The following is a 16,051-nucleotide window of genomic DNA, read 5'->3' as shown; positions in this document are numbered from 1 at the left end:
GTTGTTGGCTATTGGGTCTGTTGCATTAAAGAAATACAAATCCTCGATTCTTGTGTCTCCTACGGATAAAAAGTCATGCAGGACGTGTTGCTTGTTGCAACAGTTAGAGCCATCGCCATTACTTTACAAGTCTTGTACCAAACAAGACAAAGAACCGTGTGCAAAGAATACCGTGAGAATCGGTATTATTTGCACACGGCTACGATCGCTGCCACTATCGTACCAAGTGGGATAATATTGTGTTAGACGATTTAAGCCGAAATCGCAAACCGAGATTGCAAGCTCAGCCTAGAAATCAATTTGCGAAAGGCAGACGCAACAAAGATTTGTGCAAAGGTCCGCGATTATTTACGAAACATGTTATCAAAGGGCATGAAAAGCACTTGTATCAGCTGCAACGATAAAGGAACTGCACGATCTTTTTTAAAACAGTTTTTACCTTTCCTGACTAAAAAATAGGCCCTTGTAAGCCGTATGAAGTGTCGTAAGTGTGGAAGCACTTTAAGGTCAATTAACTCTGCTACCTCAATCGCGTAAAGCCGTCATATCGGTGAAGAATGGGTTTATTTGCTTCTTCACTAGTATGCCACTTTTTGTAGAACAGCTCAGAAAATAACAGAGACCCAAACGTCAATTTATCTCGTCCCGTAACTTATGAGTTTCATGATATTGCGCGTAAAATCTTTCACTATCCCAAAGATGACTGCCAATGCCATCAACACTGTTCAGCAACTTCTAGCGGGCCACTGTTTTATTATTTGATTCGATGCATGGCATTATAAATGAGGCAGGCTTTCATTTATTTGATCTAATTTCACATTTTTGATTTCTTTGCACCAATTTATATTAACCCATAACAAACATATCTACTAACGTAGTCGATCCAACCTACGGGAAATAACGTGTTATTCACGTATGAAAAGGTTACGCATTGCTCCTAGTGTCAATTATCGGTTAAATCTTATAGCCTCAAGTTGTTTAAAATCTATATATTTAATTTTGAATGTATGAATAGAGTGGAGGCGGACATAGGTAAACCATGTTTCTGCTGTTTAAGGCGACTATGAATAAAGTTGTAACGCCATCGTTGCAAAATAGGCGTATGCTTATGGCAGTTATCTCAATACATTTGTTTTATACGAGTAGCTGGTAAACTAATTATTTGCCAGATTTACCTGTATCTACTGCAAGCTTTCGGAACTCTTATTATCGATTTTTTTTACATGTTTTTACATTATTTTTTACAGTTTTTACATGTTTTTATTTTTTTAATTTTTTTTTTAGATGTTTTTACAGTTATCAACGTCATTTAGTTGCCTTCGGTAATCGCAGCTCACGGATTACCACTTACATCTTTAAAAGTCCCCACTTGAATCAACAGGTCTAAGGATGGTAGCATAATGTTTTTCCTTAAAACGAGAAATATATTCGTTAGACATTGACTATTTTTCATTTCTTGGCAAATCAATTCACTTGGCATGTGCCTCGTTGAAGAATCGTTGAAAACGGTGTATCCATATTAATAAAAGCTATTGCAATAAACAAAAAATAATTCCAATGAAACTTTTTTTACGCCGGGTTTATATTAAGCGGCCTAGTAGAAAGTACTATCCCAGATCCAGTCGAAATGTTTTTATACAGGCATCATGTTTGCAAAGATCGTCACATTACTAGTTATATTACAATTTTAGCAAGTGATTTGTTGTCGCTAATTATTAGTAGTAACAATCAGCGACAACAAATAGCATTGATAGCTACGTACTGTATATCTGTACATTCCCCTACCAGAGGATATACTTTGGTGGTTAGTCCCATATCATCAATACAGCAGATTCATATCTTACTTAATCATATCGGTCTATATTCTGAGTAAGAATTTCTGATTTGCTGATAGCTTCGAACACGAGCTCTTTTCGGTGCGTTGATATCCAAATTTGAACAGTGATTTCCGTGTTTGATATATCCATTTAGATTTCTCCTCTGCACTTTCCTTCGGGACTTCAGTTTAAATATATTTTTCATAAAATAGGTAAAAATTACTAACCTGGTGTAGCCGTAGCAGGAGCTCTAAGCCGGCAATTATTCGGCGGAGAAATACCACTCTGACGTTGTTGAATACACGAATGTTGTTGAAGGAGTTTTTCAAGTTCTTTTTTGGCTTGTTTTAATGAATCAAGTTCTCCGCGTAATTTTTTCTGTGTACCTTCTAGCCCGTCCACCTCATCCTGCAGTTCTTTCGTCTGATCCACACGCCTTTGTCTAAAATGTGGAACCCAAAGGATAGAATTACACTTCTGTTGTGAACTATCTGCTCTTATACAAACGAATGAGAGGGCTTAAAAAGGAAAAAAAAAGCCAAAAGTAAGTAATACATGAGCCTAAGCGAGGACAAGTAAATAAGCCCATGATCTGAAAGTTAAAGATGATCAGCATCTCGAGTAGGGTTATAATGCTTCGTATCATATACAGAACTCTACAGGGATATATGTATATATCCTTGTAGAGCCCTGTATATACTCGAAAGCACGTCCTACGTGCGTAATTTTATCCACAGGGACTTACCATTGATTAGCCAATGTTACAGCTCAGAACTGGATATTATTCACTAGGCTTTAGAGTCCTAGCTTATATTTTATGAAACGATAAATATTTAGGTTTTACATTCAGTACTATTTTTGAGTACCGTTTTAAGCGGCTAGCTTTAAGCGCAAAGCGAAAAGTATCTACATGCGTGTTCAAACCAAAACTATCGCATATATTTTTAAGTTGCATCTCATTTACATCATCGTAGATCCTTTTATTTTTCTCCTTCTATTTTTTAGGCCGATAATCTGTCTAACTACCTCACTAAACCGTTGCGAAAACTGTGAAACATGATTAGCTATAATTGCAACTATACTGCGCTTGCCTGGTGAAAAATGTGCCCTGCGGTCAAAATGGTATCAATATACCACCGACATTGGTGGTAACAGCTGTCAATAATGGTACTGAGGTGGTCTCAAAAACCCACTTTGATATCAAGTCCATGCGAATTTATGTGTGGGCACTTTCTTCACAAAGCGACCAATTGTATTCTTGAAACAGTCTCCATTTTTTAAAGTTTCCGTGATGGTTTAGTGAACAATAGAACCGATTAACGGCCTAAGCCTGCTATAAACTGGTAAAGGCTTGAACTCTAGAAAATAAAAAATAAAAAAAATAAGACTAGAAAACACTATCTTTCCCTCTCTAGTAAACAATAAAAACATCCCCTTTTCAGCTGAAAAAGAAATGGTCTCGCTATAAATTGAATTAATACTCGCCTTCAACAATTCCACTGCATGTCATCGCGATAGCATTACTATTATAAACATGTGTTAAACCACTGAGAACATAACACTGTTGACTTGCGTCAATATGATACATTTGACACACGTCAAATGTAATACCGAATGAGAATCTATATGTACGTGTTTGGCGGTAAGATTCTGTAAAAGTGGAGTATGACATTGAATAATACGGAGAGCTTCATACATTTATTAGCAGAAAGGCAAATCTTATGCCGAATACATTGCGAAATCCAGAAGACTAATTCTGTAATGCCGCTTTTGAGACTATGACACTCTAAAGAACTGTACAGATGAAAACCCGTTGACTTCACAGATTCGCAGCTAATTTGTCGTAAAAGAAATACATCAGGTCTAATCGGAGCAAAGAGCAGAAAGAACAGTTAGTTTGAGCGGTCTGATTGAATTATTCATAATAAATAATTTCAGTGCATAATCTTGGACCATTTTTATTGACCAAATTATGAGAACGTTAATAGCGGTCTTATCCTTCTTTTTAACTGATTTTTTAAGGAGTATGCAAGGCGGTTCCACAATAATCTGGTAAAACAATATGTAGTTGAACTAAAAAATCCTTGCAGACGATTTTATCAAAATAAATAAACCAAAAAGTGTTAAATCCTACTTACTTTAGAAATATTTTAAGATGACTTTAAAGACTAAATTATTTTTTAATCAAAGGTTGCTTCTTCGGGTCTATAAGAACATATTCGTTTCTAAAGCTTTAGATAAATAACCCGACTCATCGAGGAGATATTCTATTAATAATTTATGGTAGAGTTTTTCATACCGACATCTTGCCGCAGCGAGTTTATTCCTCTCCCGTCTCTGACGTCGTCTTTCTTCTTCTTCGGGCGGCAATCCCTCATCTTTTAGATTTCGTCGGGACGTCGAAGGATGACAACTTTGTTCATGTGCGGAGCTTGGCGTAAAGGTCGTGGTACCTCTTGACGTCGCAGCACAATTTGACAACGCAGTTCGTCTCTTATTTGCGGTATTTGCTCCATTGCAGTCCTCCACTGATCCAATTAACGAGGGCACTGATGTTCTGACATTCCAAAAAATATACATTGCTTGGGTCATAATAAGCTCATGTACTAAACGCCCAATCCAGTTTGCAGAATTCAATTTTTCGTAATATGACTTAAGCTTTAAGAAGCAACTGCGTGTAAAATAATATGTATTAATATCTATTTTCTATCGTACAAGACATTTTCCAGTCTACCGTTTACATAAACTACCTAGATGGCTTGCACATTACAACAAATACAAGGTTTCAGGAATATGTTGTATACAGAATATATGTTGAAATACTTTATCATGTTTATTGAACTCTAAAGGCGGTAAGTACAAACTAACCAACCAAATAGATTTTAGAAGGTCACAAGGGAACTCTACTAGTGTTTAATTCATATACAACAGATTTCAATACAAAGTGTGAAGTATTTGTGCTTCATTATACGAAGCGAAAATACTGAAGAGACAGAAAAACCGAACGTGCATTTGAGCATGCAATCTATATTGGCCGCCTCGGAGAGTATCGTCTTGGATAATAAAAAAAACTCGTTATAGCATTATTTCCTAAACTTTGACTATACACCTTCATGTAAGTGTTTTTGTGTAATCTTTGTATAGTAAAAGTTTTTGTTGTTTTCCTTTCAATGGCATATTTCATAGACACTTTATAAATTGTATTGCTATCAGTATAAAACTATACTATTCAAACAGTTTAAGTATATAGGTTTATTTAATCTGAAACGATTCCTTAAAGTAAACGGATTGGGCTAATTTTCTGTACATCTCCAGGGAAAGTTTTGTTGAAGATAAAGCTGGTTAGGCAAATATATTTTTCCCTAGAAGACAAAACTTATTGGATCCATGCATGTTATTTTGGCTGGTCGTAAACCAGGACAGCAACTTCTTTTTATTTTTCCACGTATCAAAGCGACGTCGCACCGCCGTTTATAAGCACTAAGGTAATCACCAGCATCGTCTGCCCTGATATATCACTAAATTCACAAATGTAGATTTGCGTAAAAACCGTGTTGTTTTTACTCTTTTTTTTCTTTACTTGTTTTTATTAAAAAATTCAGGTGTGCTTAACTTGTGTTGCGCGAAAGGTTTTGTTTAAACTAGTATGTCAAGACATTAGTAATTTCGGTTTCTTCATTTAACGTGAAACAGCTCTTCATTTGCACTCTGACAATAAATAATTGATCATAAATTCATTGTCACTCTTCATGAACTTCTCCTACTTTTTTAGGTCTTCTTTAGGAAAATTTTTAGTCTGTTATTGCGTATCTCATCCTACCGGGTTTTTAGACCCTCTCCAATATCGAATGTACAGTTGCTAAATTTACTTGCCAGTAATTGGAAAGGAAGATAATCTGTTAGAGCGTGGTGTAGAGTATATGGTGGATGCAAATTAACCTTCCACTTTAGCGCTCTCGCAGTGTCTTGATAGCCATTGCTATGTGCGGCTTGGCATTGTCTCTGAACGTAAATGGCTATTTCGTCTACCACGTTTTTTCTGTTGTACGACCTTATTTGCTTAATGAAACTGGGCCATATGCAAGTTTTTATTAACCGTCTCTTCTGAAATTTTCAGTGCATAAGACCATTCCAGTGCCAAGCAAATCATTGTCTCGTTAAGGTCCGCTTAATTCTAAGCTTTGGCGTATCTTCTGGGGCTCCAAGGAGGCTTTTTTGCTCTATGTCGGCGTGGAGACGACTTCTTATAACCGGTGACAACTCTATGTAAGAGGCATCAAGCACACCAAGCAACATGCGGCTGCATAATGCTTGGTGCCGGGCGAGATACTGAGAGACGATGGAAAACCGTCTTTCTTAGTTAATGGGGCAATTACTCCGAATTTTTAAGAACCCCTCATATATTTAAGGCGCCTGTAATCAGTTATATAGCTGCAATTCATTTCCCCACTAAATTAATGAACTCTTTGCCGATTATCTCCTTTCAAATGTGCCTTCAGTTGACCTTCATTAACGTCAAATGGCCAACCGGGACAGGGTCAACCTCCAGGTACATGATGCCGTTCTTAACTGCACAAACTATTCGTAAACAGTTTTCTCAGAAATAGTGCTCGATATAAACGGCACAAATATCCCGCGCTGCTTCGGTAGGTATTCGATTTTCGCAAAAGGCGAAACAGAATAATCAAAAATGCACTTTTTTAATAATATATCAAAGTGAACAATTAGTGAAAAGGTAAAACGGAAAAAATATTACGACAAATTAACGTAGTAACGTTTCAAAATAATTGATTGTGAAAAAAGAGTTTGTATTTATTAGTATTAGTCTTATGACTAGGAGTTACTTGAGATTGCCTATAATACAAATATAATTGGCCCTTTAACTTCAATCTTTATATACGTGAAATGAAATGAAAATAATAGCAAAACAGCAACGAAGCAAAGCCTGCGCATTGGGCTTTATTAGCAATTAGAATGCAACTCTGGGGCCAAGTCCAAAATGTCCGCAAGAGTTTACTGTAGGTATAATTTCATTGATTAAGATATACTCGTGTTTCTTTCAAGTATTACATATCACAGTGCAATTTTGCACAACTATTGTAATATCATTCTTTGTCAACTTATATACCTCATTAATTACACATGTGGATTCCGTTTTTTGACTATGGTAGCGGACCACACAATAAGAAACTGACCCTTGCCAACAATTTCGTTTAACGATCAAGAGAAAATATAAAAATAAAGCTCATCCAGAGACACGCTCGCAAATCACGAACCACATTAAATACGACTGTTGTTACCCTTAGCAACTATCATCATCAACCTACAGAATACCTGAGACATTTGCCTTTTTGATATTCTGCTATTCGTTTGATTGTAGGATTGTTAATTTTTAAATACTTTAACTATAAACTGCAAATGATTCAGTCCGTCAACGGCTTTGAAAAAATTAAAATTATCTTCTTTATGTTAGTGTGTACAGCCGTGTGGACCATTTCAATGAGTTGAGTGAGTATGCATTTGTCTTTTGAAACCGCATTGGTGTATATGATAGTGATGATGAATAATTAAATTGGTGTTTTATAATGAGCTCTTTAAAACTATACAAGTGATACATAACTGCTCAACCGAGAAGTAGTTATCGATGCTTGACTTTAAATGTTTCTTATGAACTAATGGTACAAGGAATGTAAAAAAAGTTTAGAAATAGCTTCATCCAAAAAAACCAATTATAATAGCGTCCACGGACGTTAAGCCATGACCAAGGCTATATATGTATAAAATTATTTGGGAATAAAATGAAATAGAATTTAGCGAATAGCTGTTCGATTCTATTTAACATGGCTTTCTTTGAGGTTTACACACGCGGACAGCTTGTTTCGGACTGCGTTAAGTTGGTGCTCCATATTATATTACAACTACACCAGACAAATACGCTTTAGGCATATTGAAAAGGGACCAGAAAATCAAGGTAATGATTTATTTTAAATTGTAATTATTTCAAACTTCATCAGAAACACACCTGGTAACATCAGAAATTTGAGGGAAGTTTAAATGACCCTGTTGAAAGTCCACGACACTGGAATTAGTAATGTCCCCTGCTGTACCCGATCTCGAAGCGGTCGAAGGCAAAAGACCTGGATCTGTCCACGGAGTCTGAACCCAGCCTGCATCTTCTTCAATTATTTCTTGTTTTACCTAAGTATCGGCAAAAAAGGAAAAGGTTGTTCACTTAAAAAGACAAGTGGAAAGCTTTTAGACTGATATATAATAGGTACAAAAGCATATGTACCTAAATATACGATTCCAAATCTGTTTTGTAGAACGCGAAGACAAATCATAATCTCAACAAAACTTACATTGAATTTACGACAACATCAGTACAACAGAATGAAGAATATCTACGTCCAACAACGCACTTATTTCAATTAGTTTGTATTTTCTGGACACATAACAATGTAGTTTTATAGTAGAGAGGCTATATTAAATAGAAACGACCGCCTTTGCAATTATTTCGTTTCTTTGCATGTTTTACAAGTCTTTAGTTTATGTATGCATCATACACAACTTCCATGACTGAGGGTTATACAAGCGCTCTATGGTGTGGCCATGTACATATAAACCTGTAAAAACACTACGAGCATAAATGTTACCGAACTACTAACTTAGACAATACTGACATTTAATGAAAGACTTGATGATTAATCCTGGTATACAGGAAAACAGTGTCCTGTTAGTTCTTTGTAATTTACTGAAACATTGAATTAGTCCTTTTACATGGGATTCTTGAAAATATCAGAGAAAAAGAAATACCTCAATGTCGTGTCGTTCGCGCTGGAGTGTGCTCACAGCGTTGTCTTCGAGACTGTTGCTGTTTGGGTTTGTCCCGACCACGGGGGTAAGTACACCTTGACTGTTGTGGGTTCCGTTGGAGGCAAACTGCTGCACTATTACAGAGGGAGGTGCAAACCCGGCTGCCATTTGGTGCTCCATAGGAGGTTGAACCTTCATTTGATTACATTAGAAGTCATTTTAGACGGCATTGCTCATCACTTTAGTTTAAAAAGCGACCTCTCGTGATGTTAGTCACCATCTTGATAAGTGATAATAAACGAATATGTTACATACAATTAACAATGTATTTAATAACAATGCTATGAAAAACATTAAAAGGCCTTATGCTATTATTCAAATGGAATTTAAACATTTTTAATAAAAAAATTATCAATTACTTTCGTATCACATGAGAACGTACAGCTACTTTCAATATGTAAGTTACAGATAAAACGCGATTCATTTTTTGTCTACTTTGGAAAATGTAGTGCTTGGGCAGATGAAACTGTGGTGAAAAATAAACTAATTACTTTCCTTCTTTATCGTCCAGGAGAAGTCTGATACGATATGAAAACATACTTAGACGTTAAAAATAGCTCTGTCTTTTGAAAATTAATCAAAGATTAATTTCTTTATTCATGCACCAGACTTCGGACTAGCGTGGACCCAAAAAGTCCTAAAAGCTTGATAATATCCACTTTTTAAACCAACTTTCCCTCACTATAAAAACGGAATAACTTATACCGATTCACATTCCACTAAATATTTCAGATGAGAGAGCTGAGGACATACAGTGCCCTGTAAAAAACAAGTGCAAAGTGGATCACAGGGAAGTTACCTATTATACTGTATCATGTATATGAATCTCAGATTCGGGAATTCTAAAATAATGGCGTGGTATGATATTACGTATATTAGTATCAAAAACTGCCTTTGCAGCGGGTTCTTTCATCCAATATTCGACCATCCAAGTATTCAAAGCGACATGTTCAATAGATTAATCCTCAGCAGACTCGCAGTTTATCTCGCTGTGACGATCGGTCGACAGTGAATATGTTTCCTGCAGCTGGACAGTAACGCTCGCTAACGTCGGAAAGGGCTTTAATCACCGATATTCAATGTCTATTTCTGATGTATAAAAGAATTACTACTTAAGTACTTTGTTATTACATTTCTTTACAATATGAGCGTAAGTGGGTAAGCCTATTAAAACAGAACCGATAAGCCAGAACCAAGAAGAGGTGTCCTCTACATCCAAGTTAACTGTCTGCGTCGAAACCTAACCCGACCGTTCTTAAAAACACTGTGGCTACAACAGTAATACGACAGTACGACAGAAATAGACCTCAACCAACTACAGGAGAAATAGAGTAATAATAAGTCAGGTATAAGATAAAAGCTTGGTCGGCATACCTCATGAACGTGCACTGATTTACCTATGGGTGAGAACAACCGCATTTTGCTGTACACCGTCACTTTTCCTTGTTTACACACAAATGTAAGCGGATTTGAAACGGGGACTCATCTATCGGCGATACAGATCACTATTTATAAGCACTTAAGATATTTCTCTGAATAATGCAGCCACATGAACTTAGCAGTAACTTAGTCATAAAATGTTTGAAAACATACCGCGGCAACATACCTCATTGTCGTACTCGACGAAAGAATCTTGAATATTGCGCAGCGTAGTCGGTGTCAGGGTGGAAGTCGTCCGCGTAGGAATACTGAGATTTGGCGAGTACTGTAACGCAAAAAAATGTTTTATAGTCTCAAATTAGAATGTGTGTCTATTCATAATTTCCCCTCCAATGATGACAGACCATTAGAGCATGAGATTTGCATGAAAGCAAAGAATTTGCGAAAAACCTTTGCATAAAATAGGTGGCCTTCGCGTAATGAGATGAAACTGCAATACACTAATACTGTTGTTTATCAGATAACATTGAGCTGATGTCAGGTTTGATTTTGCGTTTGTTATTTTTTGTTCAATAGGAGTGATGTGTTGGGACATAGGCTTAAAGACCGTAGCTGCAGGTGTGCATCATTGGCGAGGTTCAATACCAACACACAATAGAAGCAGAAAAATAGGTGCGTACTAAATACGACCACTGTTTATATTGCATAGATAAAACAGTGTGTTATTTGTAGGACTAAATGAAAAATAAACAGTTATGTATGAACATTGAAATTGTGTAATTTTTTTCCTAGCCTTCTGTCTGGTCTGTGTACTAGTTTTGCTTTCTTGAGTGTTTCAAACAACCGTCTGTATCGACTTCTTAACATTTTGGGAATTTTTACCGCAGAATTCCTTACCGCCCGTTTCTATTGTTTTCTTCTTGTCTCTGCCTCTCAGTCGGTACCTTTCGATTTTCAGTGTGTACAATTTCATGCCGCGGTATATAGACTTTTAAGGGCACATGTCGAACGGAATACCAAGCGAAATTTCGCTATCTTTAAAACCGATTAGGTCGTGTACTAACGGCGTTCGACGCCGTCGGGGTGCCTTGCACGGGTCTTCCGCCAGGCAAGGTTCCTGCCATCATTATACACATCGTGGAGTACTTGGAATCATAGCTTCCCATGCCTTACCCTACGCTGCTCATCTTCTCCCAGTAACAGACTGACAAATCTATCATTGATGTAGTAGAAAGAAATACACCTCAGCGACTTTCTCCCACAAAAAATATAGTCGGGTATATACGCACGCGTTCTAACCCAAATGTCTGTCCGAAAAATTGTACGGCATCATCTAGTGAAGCTTTCTGTGCATTTGCTAAAAATGCTAAAAGCCTTGCTGCTTGCGGAACTGCAAATCGTAATTTCGTTAAACCGGAACACTAAAGGACGATGCGTAAGCAACAAACTGGTAATTTTCCAATCGTTCTGCTGTGATTACTGGCGATACGATAGCGTGTCAGTGAAGTTTTGTTTTGGAGTTGGTAAGTTAAGAGTCGAACTTCAGTCCTGTCGTGAAGCCAGACAGTGCCTGTTTTATGCGAAGCTAACTCAATTTGGCATCTCGGTCACCAAATGCCATATTCTCCTGATATATAGTTTAAGAAGAACTTACCTTGATTTTCTAAGGGCATACTCAAAATTTTAGGCTATTTCACATTGAACGTCTCGCCTGCCTCTGTGACGATACAAAATAAAACGGAATGACTTAACTATGTCCTTCGTCAATAGGAATGAGCACTTAATAGCCAGTGGTTCTGCGCATGTATAGACCTATACGTGTGACTATTCACGTATTTGTTATAATAATAGATTCATTGTCGCGATGTAAAACACATATTTCCGAAAAATTTTGAAAAGAAAATTACGTCTATCAATTAAGTTAGCACCTTCTTTTGTGTATTTACTTTAATGAACGACTTGTGTATATGAGGTACTATAAAACTGAACTTAACAATATAAATATAAGCGTGTTCAATTTTGCGTATGGTTTGTGTAGCTCACAAGTTAGAAAAGTCTGAGCTCCTTACGTCTTCATTAACTTTTTTTTGCATTTGGATCCTAAAATAAATCAAAACTATTCTTAAAATAAACTATTACTATGGGCGTACTCTGCTTAGGTTCGTTGCTCTGGATCAGTACCTCGCATTTGAAACAGTTAGAAGTTTTAAAAACATGAGTAAAATTTAACTAAATAATTTTCGGATCATTAGCACCATTCCAGCATATGTTAGTATCTCTAAATCTTACAGGAAAACAACATGATCACATAACTTATACTTTTCTTTGTATGTTTTACTAAAATAAGGTCAAATGAGAGTTAACAAAGGGTTCTGCTTAGTTCAAAGATTCTGATTTGGTTGATGATCGTTTTGGACAGCCGTTAATAGTACTACAGTTGAATTTTTAAGTTTCAATTTTTTCAGCTCAATTTTGGGGTTCGGTCAGTGAATCTTTCTAAAATTGAAATATTGTACAATCATTGAAAGTTATTTAATGAAATGTAATTGATATAGATATCTGCCTAAAAAATCCGATTTTATTGCTAGGGTTGTATTTGTGAATGATATGATTAACTTGATACTATTAATTTGTTTTTTCGATATTCGAGAAGCCTATGCATTGTATAAGTATACCTCTACAGTTTCTACTTCCTATGTGAAACAGATACTCTAAGGAAATGGGCTAAAATACATAGGGAAGGGAATAAAATGTTTATAGTTAGCAAAAATTAGGTTTACTGTTCTGACAGAGTAAGAGGCAACGGATACGCGCGTGTAAACAAGTAGCAAATGGCAATCTTTCGGCTCACCCTTCAACGCAAATTGTTCTTCTTACAAAAAGGCAAAACGAGAGTTTCGCCGGTCATAGTTGTTTAGAACAAGCATAAATATGAAATTATTGAATTCATACGGAAAGCGGTTTCACTTATTTGGTTGCGAAAACGATAGAAATAAAAGGTGCTCTTAGGTTATTTATGTGTCCCAGTGATAGCTTTTTGTCTAATCTTAGGGACACGTTGTGATCTAGATTCGACTCCGCCCACCACCACACCCAATGAACACATTTCGTTCCCTGCTGGAAGTCAGTCGACAGCGATGCCGGGTAGAGAGAGCAATCTTGAAATGTGGGAAATGTATTTCAGAATCATGGGTTGAAAAGTTTATATTTCATTTCAAATTAAAATATCTCTCGCTCAAAAAACGAGCTAACGTGGTAACTATTCACTTTTTTAAATAGTACGCATATAGTACAAGCAACGGAGTCAAATGTACTCAAATTCAAGTGAAACCGATGGCTTATCAGTGTATTAATTGGTAATATGGTGGAACCCATATTTAGACTAGCTGATCTGTCTTATGATGTAAAGATGATTGCGTTCATGTTTGTATGAAGCTATGATATGTTAGTAAAATGACTAAAAACAAAGTAATGGCGCCACATTGGCGCAATTCGATAAATGAATCGTAATTTAAGGAAAGTACTGACAGGATAGCTCCAATACAACTAAGCATCATTTTTTGGATGGGTAGAATCTTAATAAGCTTATAACAGGCTAGCAAGTTTGGTAAAAGCCCATGGGAACGGAGTTCAATGTAAACGCAAAGTTTGCGATATGCCAGTATTCACATAATATACGCAGCATATTTCGAGCACATTCGTAATATAATACACTAAGAGCTATTTAGATGCACCCTTTCAAAGTAAAAAAAACATTAAACACTCCGCAATGTTTGAGTAAACAAATACTATAGAATAGAATATTATGCTGCAAGGCGGTATTAAACGAGAAGTCATTCACATATAGATATCTTATTAAAAAAAACGTTTTAAACACACAATCAAATAAGATAATTTTATTAGTTGCTAGATCAGTGATAAAGTAAATCAACTATATCAGATATCAGGGTATATATATTTTACCAAAGCTTTTTTAGAAGCTGTAGAGATTCGCGTTCCTACTATAATCACAGGAAGGTATAGTTATTATTATTATTGACTTAAGTAAAAGCTCGCCTTTTCTCGGATTAACTGACAGGTTTAATTGCAATATGTTCCCATAATATTCTCATTGATCTCGCAGAGAACTCGTTGTCAAAACAGGACTGGCAAACACAGCAAGCACTTCATCAATTCCACGTTGTTATTGAAGTCGGCACAATGGAAGGCCTACGGAAAAAACTTCACACAATTCAGAGTTTTACCTTTTTGCCTTAAAATTTCTTTCGTTAGTTTCACAAAACAAAGCATTTTGTTTTACCCAATATATTCACACATTTATATAAACAGTATATTTCAAAAAAAACAAGAGCGTGCTTGTGTATCAGTCCTTCTTGTTCTAAAATCGTCAGAGTTAAGCTCGCACTTGCTCAGAACTGCCAATCTATTCAGCGATAAATTATATAAACAATATCAACGTAAGGACCATTGTGGCCTCTGTACTCCATAATGCTCTTTCTCTTTCGATATTTATTTTCCATTGCCAAGTCACTCATGTGGCCGCACGAATCTAAATTCGTCATTATCACTAAGATTGGACTTAACTCAGATAAACGACACTGTCTGTAAAGGCCGTTCCACACTTACACCGTTCTAACATTTCACAATCTATAATACAGTACAGGCCATATGGCCGTTGTGCTTGCTGACGTTTTCTCCTCCCTAAATTCGCATTCCTTTGGACTCTATAGCCACGTCACTAATCTATTTCGCTTTTCACTACAACCTCCTTGCAATCACAGGAAGCTTGAAATAATTTTTCAAATAACAGAAGTTTGCATACAGACAAAGTAACGTATCACCAGCATCTTATTACCGAATTAATTGCATCGTGCTCGATGGTATGGCTGTTTGTAGCTTTGAACTTACAACTTTTTCTTTATTTACATGACTTATGTAATGTATGTATGTACAATTTTTAAATAATTGTTTAAATATAATGGTAAACAAACATAATCAATTTGAAATTAATCTCACTAGGGGTTAAGCTAATTTTGTCGGCTTTACTTGGCAAATTTTGAACCGTTCTTAATTCTGGCTTATTAACTCCTAAATAATTTTTTACTATTGTCGGTTGTATGGACAGGATGTCCAAAACTTGGCTTGTTAATATAATTTTTTATATACTGTGGTAGAAAACTATATTTTTTTTCGAAGAAGGATGATAGACGGTATATATATATATAGTCGGGCGAGCTACAGAGATGCACAAATCCATATATGACAATATCCAAGGAGTTTTAAATATAAACTGTCGGTCTTAGTTTATTTGATCCTAGTGGAGTGAGATAATTAAACGCTGGTCAACTCTACCTTACCAAAATACGTCACTATAATACAGTATGGGCTAAACGCTTGTGCTTTAGTTCAGTACTTGTGAAGAAACTGAGGCTAGCAAACCATCAAACGATAAACACAGCAGCGTTTTCAGTTTGTGATGATAAAATGGTATAATTTGGAGAAGCGTTTACGGCGACACCCGCAAGCATCGCACAGAATACAGACGATTGATCAAGAAATTTGAAGAGACTAGTTCACTAACGAGCCCAGGGAGACCATGAACTGAACAAACAAGTCACAATATCACTTTAGTACGAAGCCAGCGATTCTCACATCACGTCGTGCTCAACATGCTCTCTTAGTTTGCGCGTATAGCACAAATTAAACCCCCTGGATTGAGGTAATGTAAAGCATACATAGACACTATTCTATAAACCTTCAAGTAGAGAAGCGATTTCTAGTCCAGCCCGTATTATCCTGTAATATGCTTATAACATGGTATTACAGAAACCGTAAAATCGCATTGTTTCCTGTGACAAATGTGATGCACAGTTAAGCCCGTTCTTTACTGCAATGGTGTAGATATCCCCTGTCACCTTAGGCAATGTGAAATAAGGATGCACTTACTATTCAGATATTTTTTCTATTATTTTTAAATATAT

General features: G+C 36.3%; 1 protein-coding gene across 12 annotated transcripts in view; it reads right to left on the bottom strand.

Moving 5' to 3' along the window:
- Positions 1-16,051, bottom strand: part of LOC111250428 (transcription factor kayak-like) — a 52,843-nt gene that overhangs the window by 23,680 nt on the left and 13,112 nt on the right. For 10 of the 12 annotated variants that reach the window (XR_002673363.2, XM_086988179.1, XM_086988180.1 and 7 more), the window contains 5 exons: positions 10,297-10,395; positions 8,631-8,822; positions 7,840-8,015; positions 4,117-4,374; positions 2,045-2,259 (listed from right to left, as the gene is read on the bottom strand). Coding sequence is in view for 11 of the 12 variants with exons in the window: in XM_086988179.1 (XP_086844305.1) it covers positions 2,045-2,259; positions 4,117-4,374; positions 7,840-8,015; positions 8,631-8,822; positions 10,297-10,395 (940 nt within the window). In the remaining variant the exon portion in view is untranslated. Of the gene's footprint in view, positions 1-2,044; positions 2,260-4,116; positions 4,375-7,839; positions 8,016-8,630; positions 8,823-10,296; positions 10,396-14,126; positions 14,292-16,051 lie in introns of those variants that run through there. The other 2 variants (XM_086988187.1, XM_086988188.1) reach the window with 2 other exon arrangements.

This window comes from Varroa destructor, unplaced genomic scaffold, assembly GCF_002443255.2.
Source record: "Varroa destructor unplaced genomic scaffold, Vdes_3.0 BEIS01000004.1, whole genome shotgun sequence".
NCBI lineage: Eukaryota > Metazoa > Arthropoda > Arachnida > Mesostigmata > Varroidae > Varroa > Varroa destructor.
Note: the sequence above shows the minus strand (reverse complement) of the source record. Positions and strands in the feature narration are given on the sequence as shown.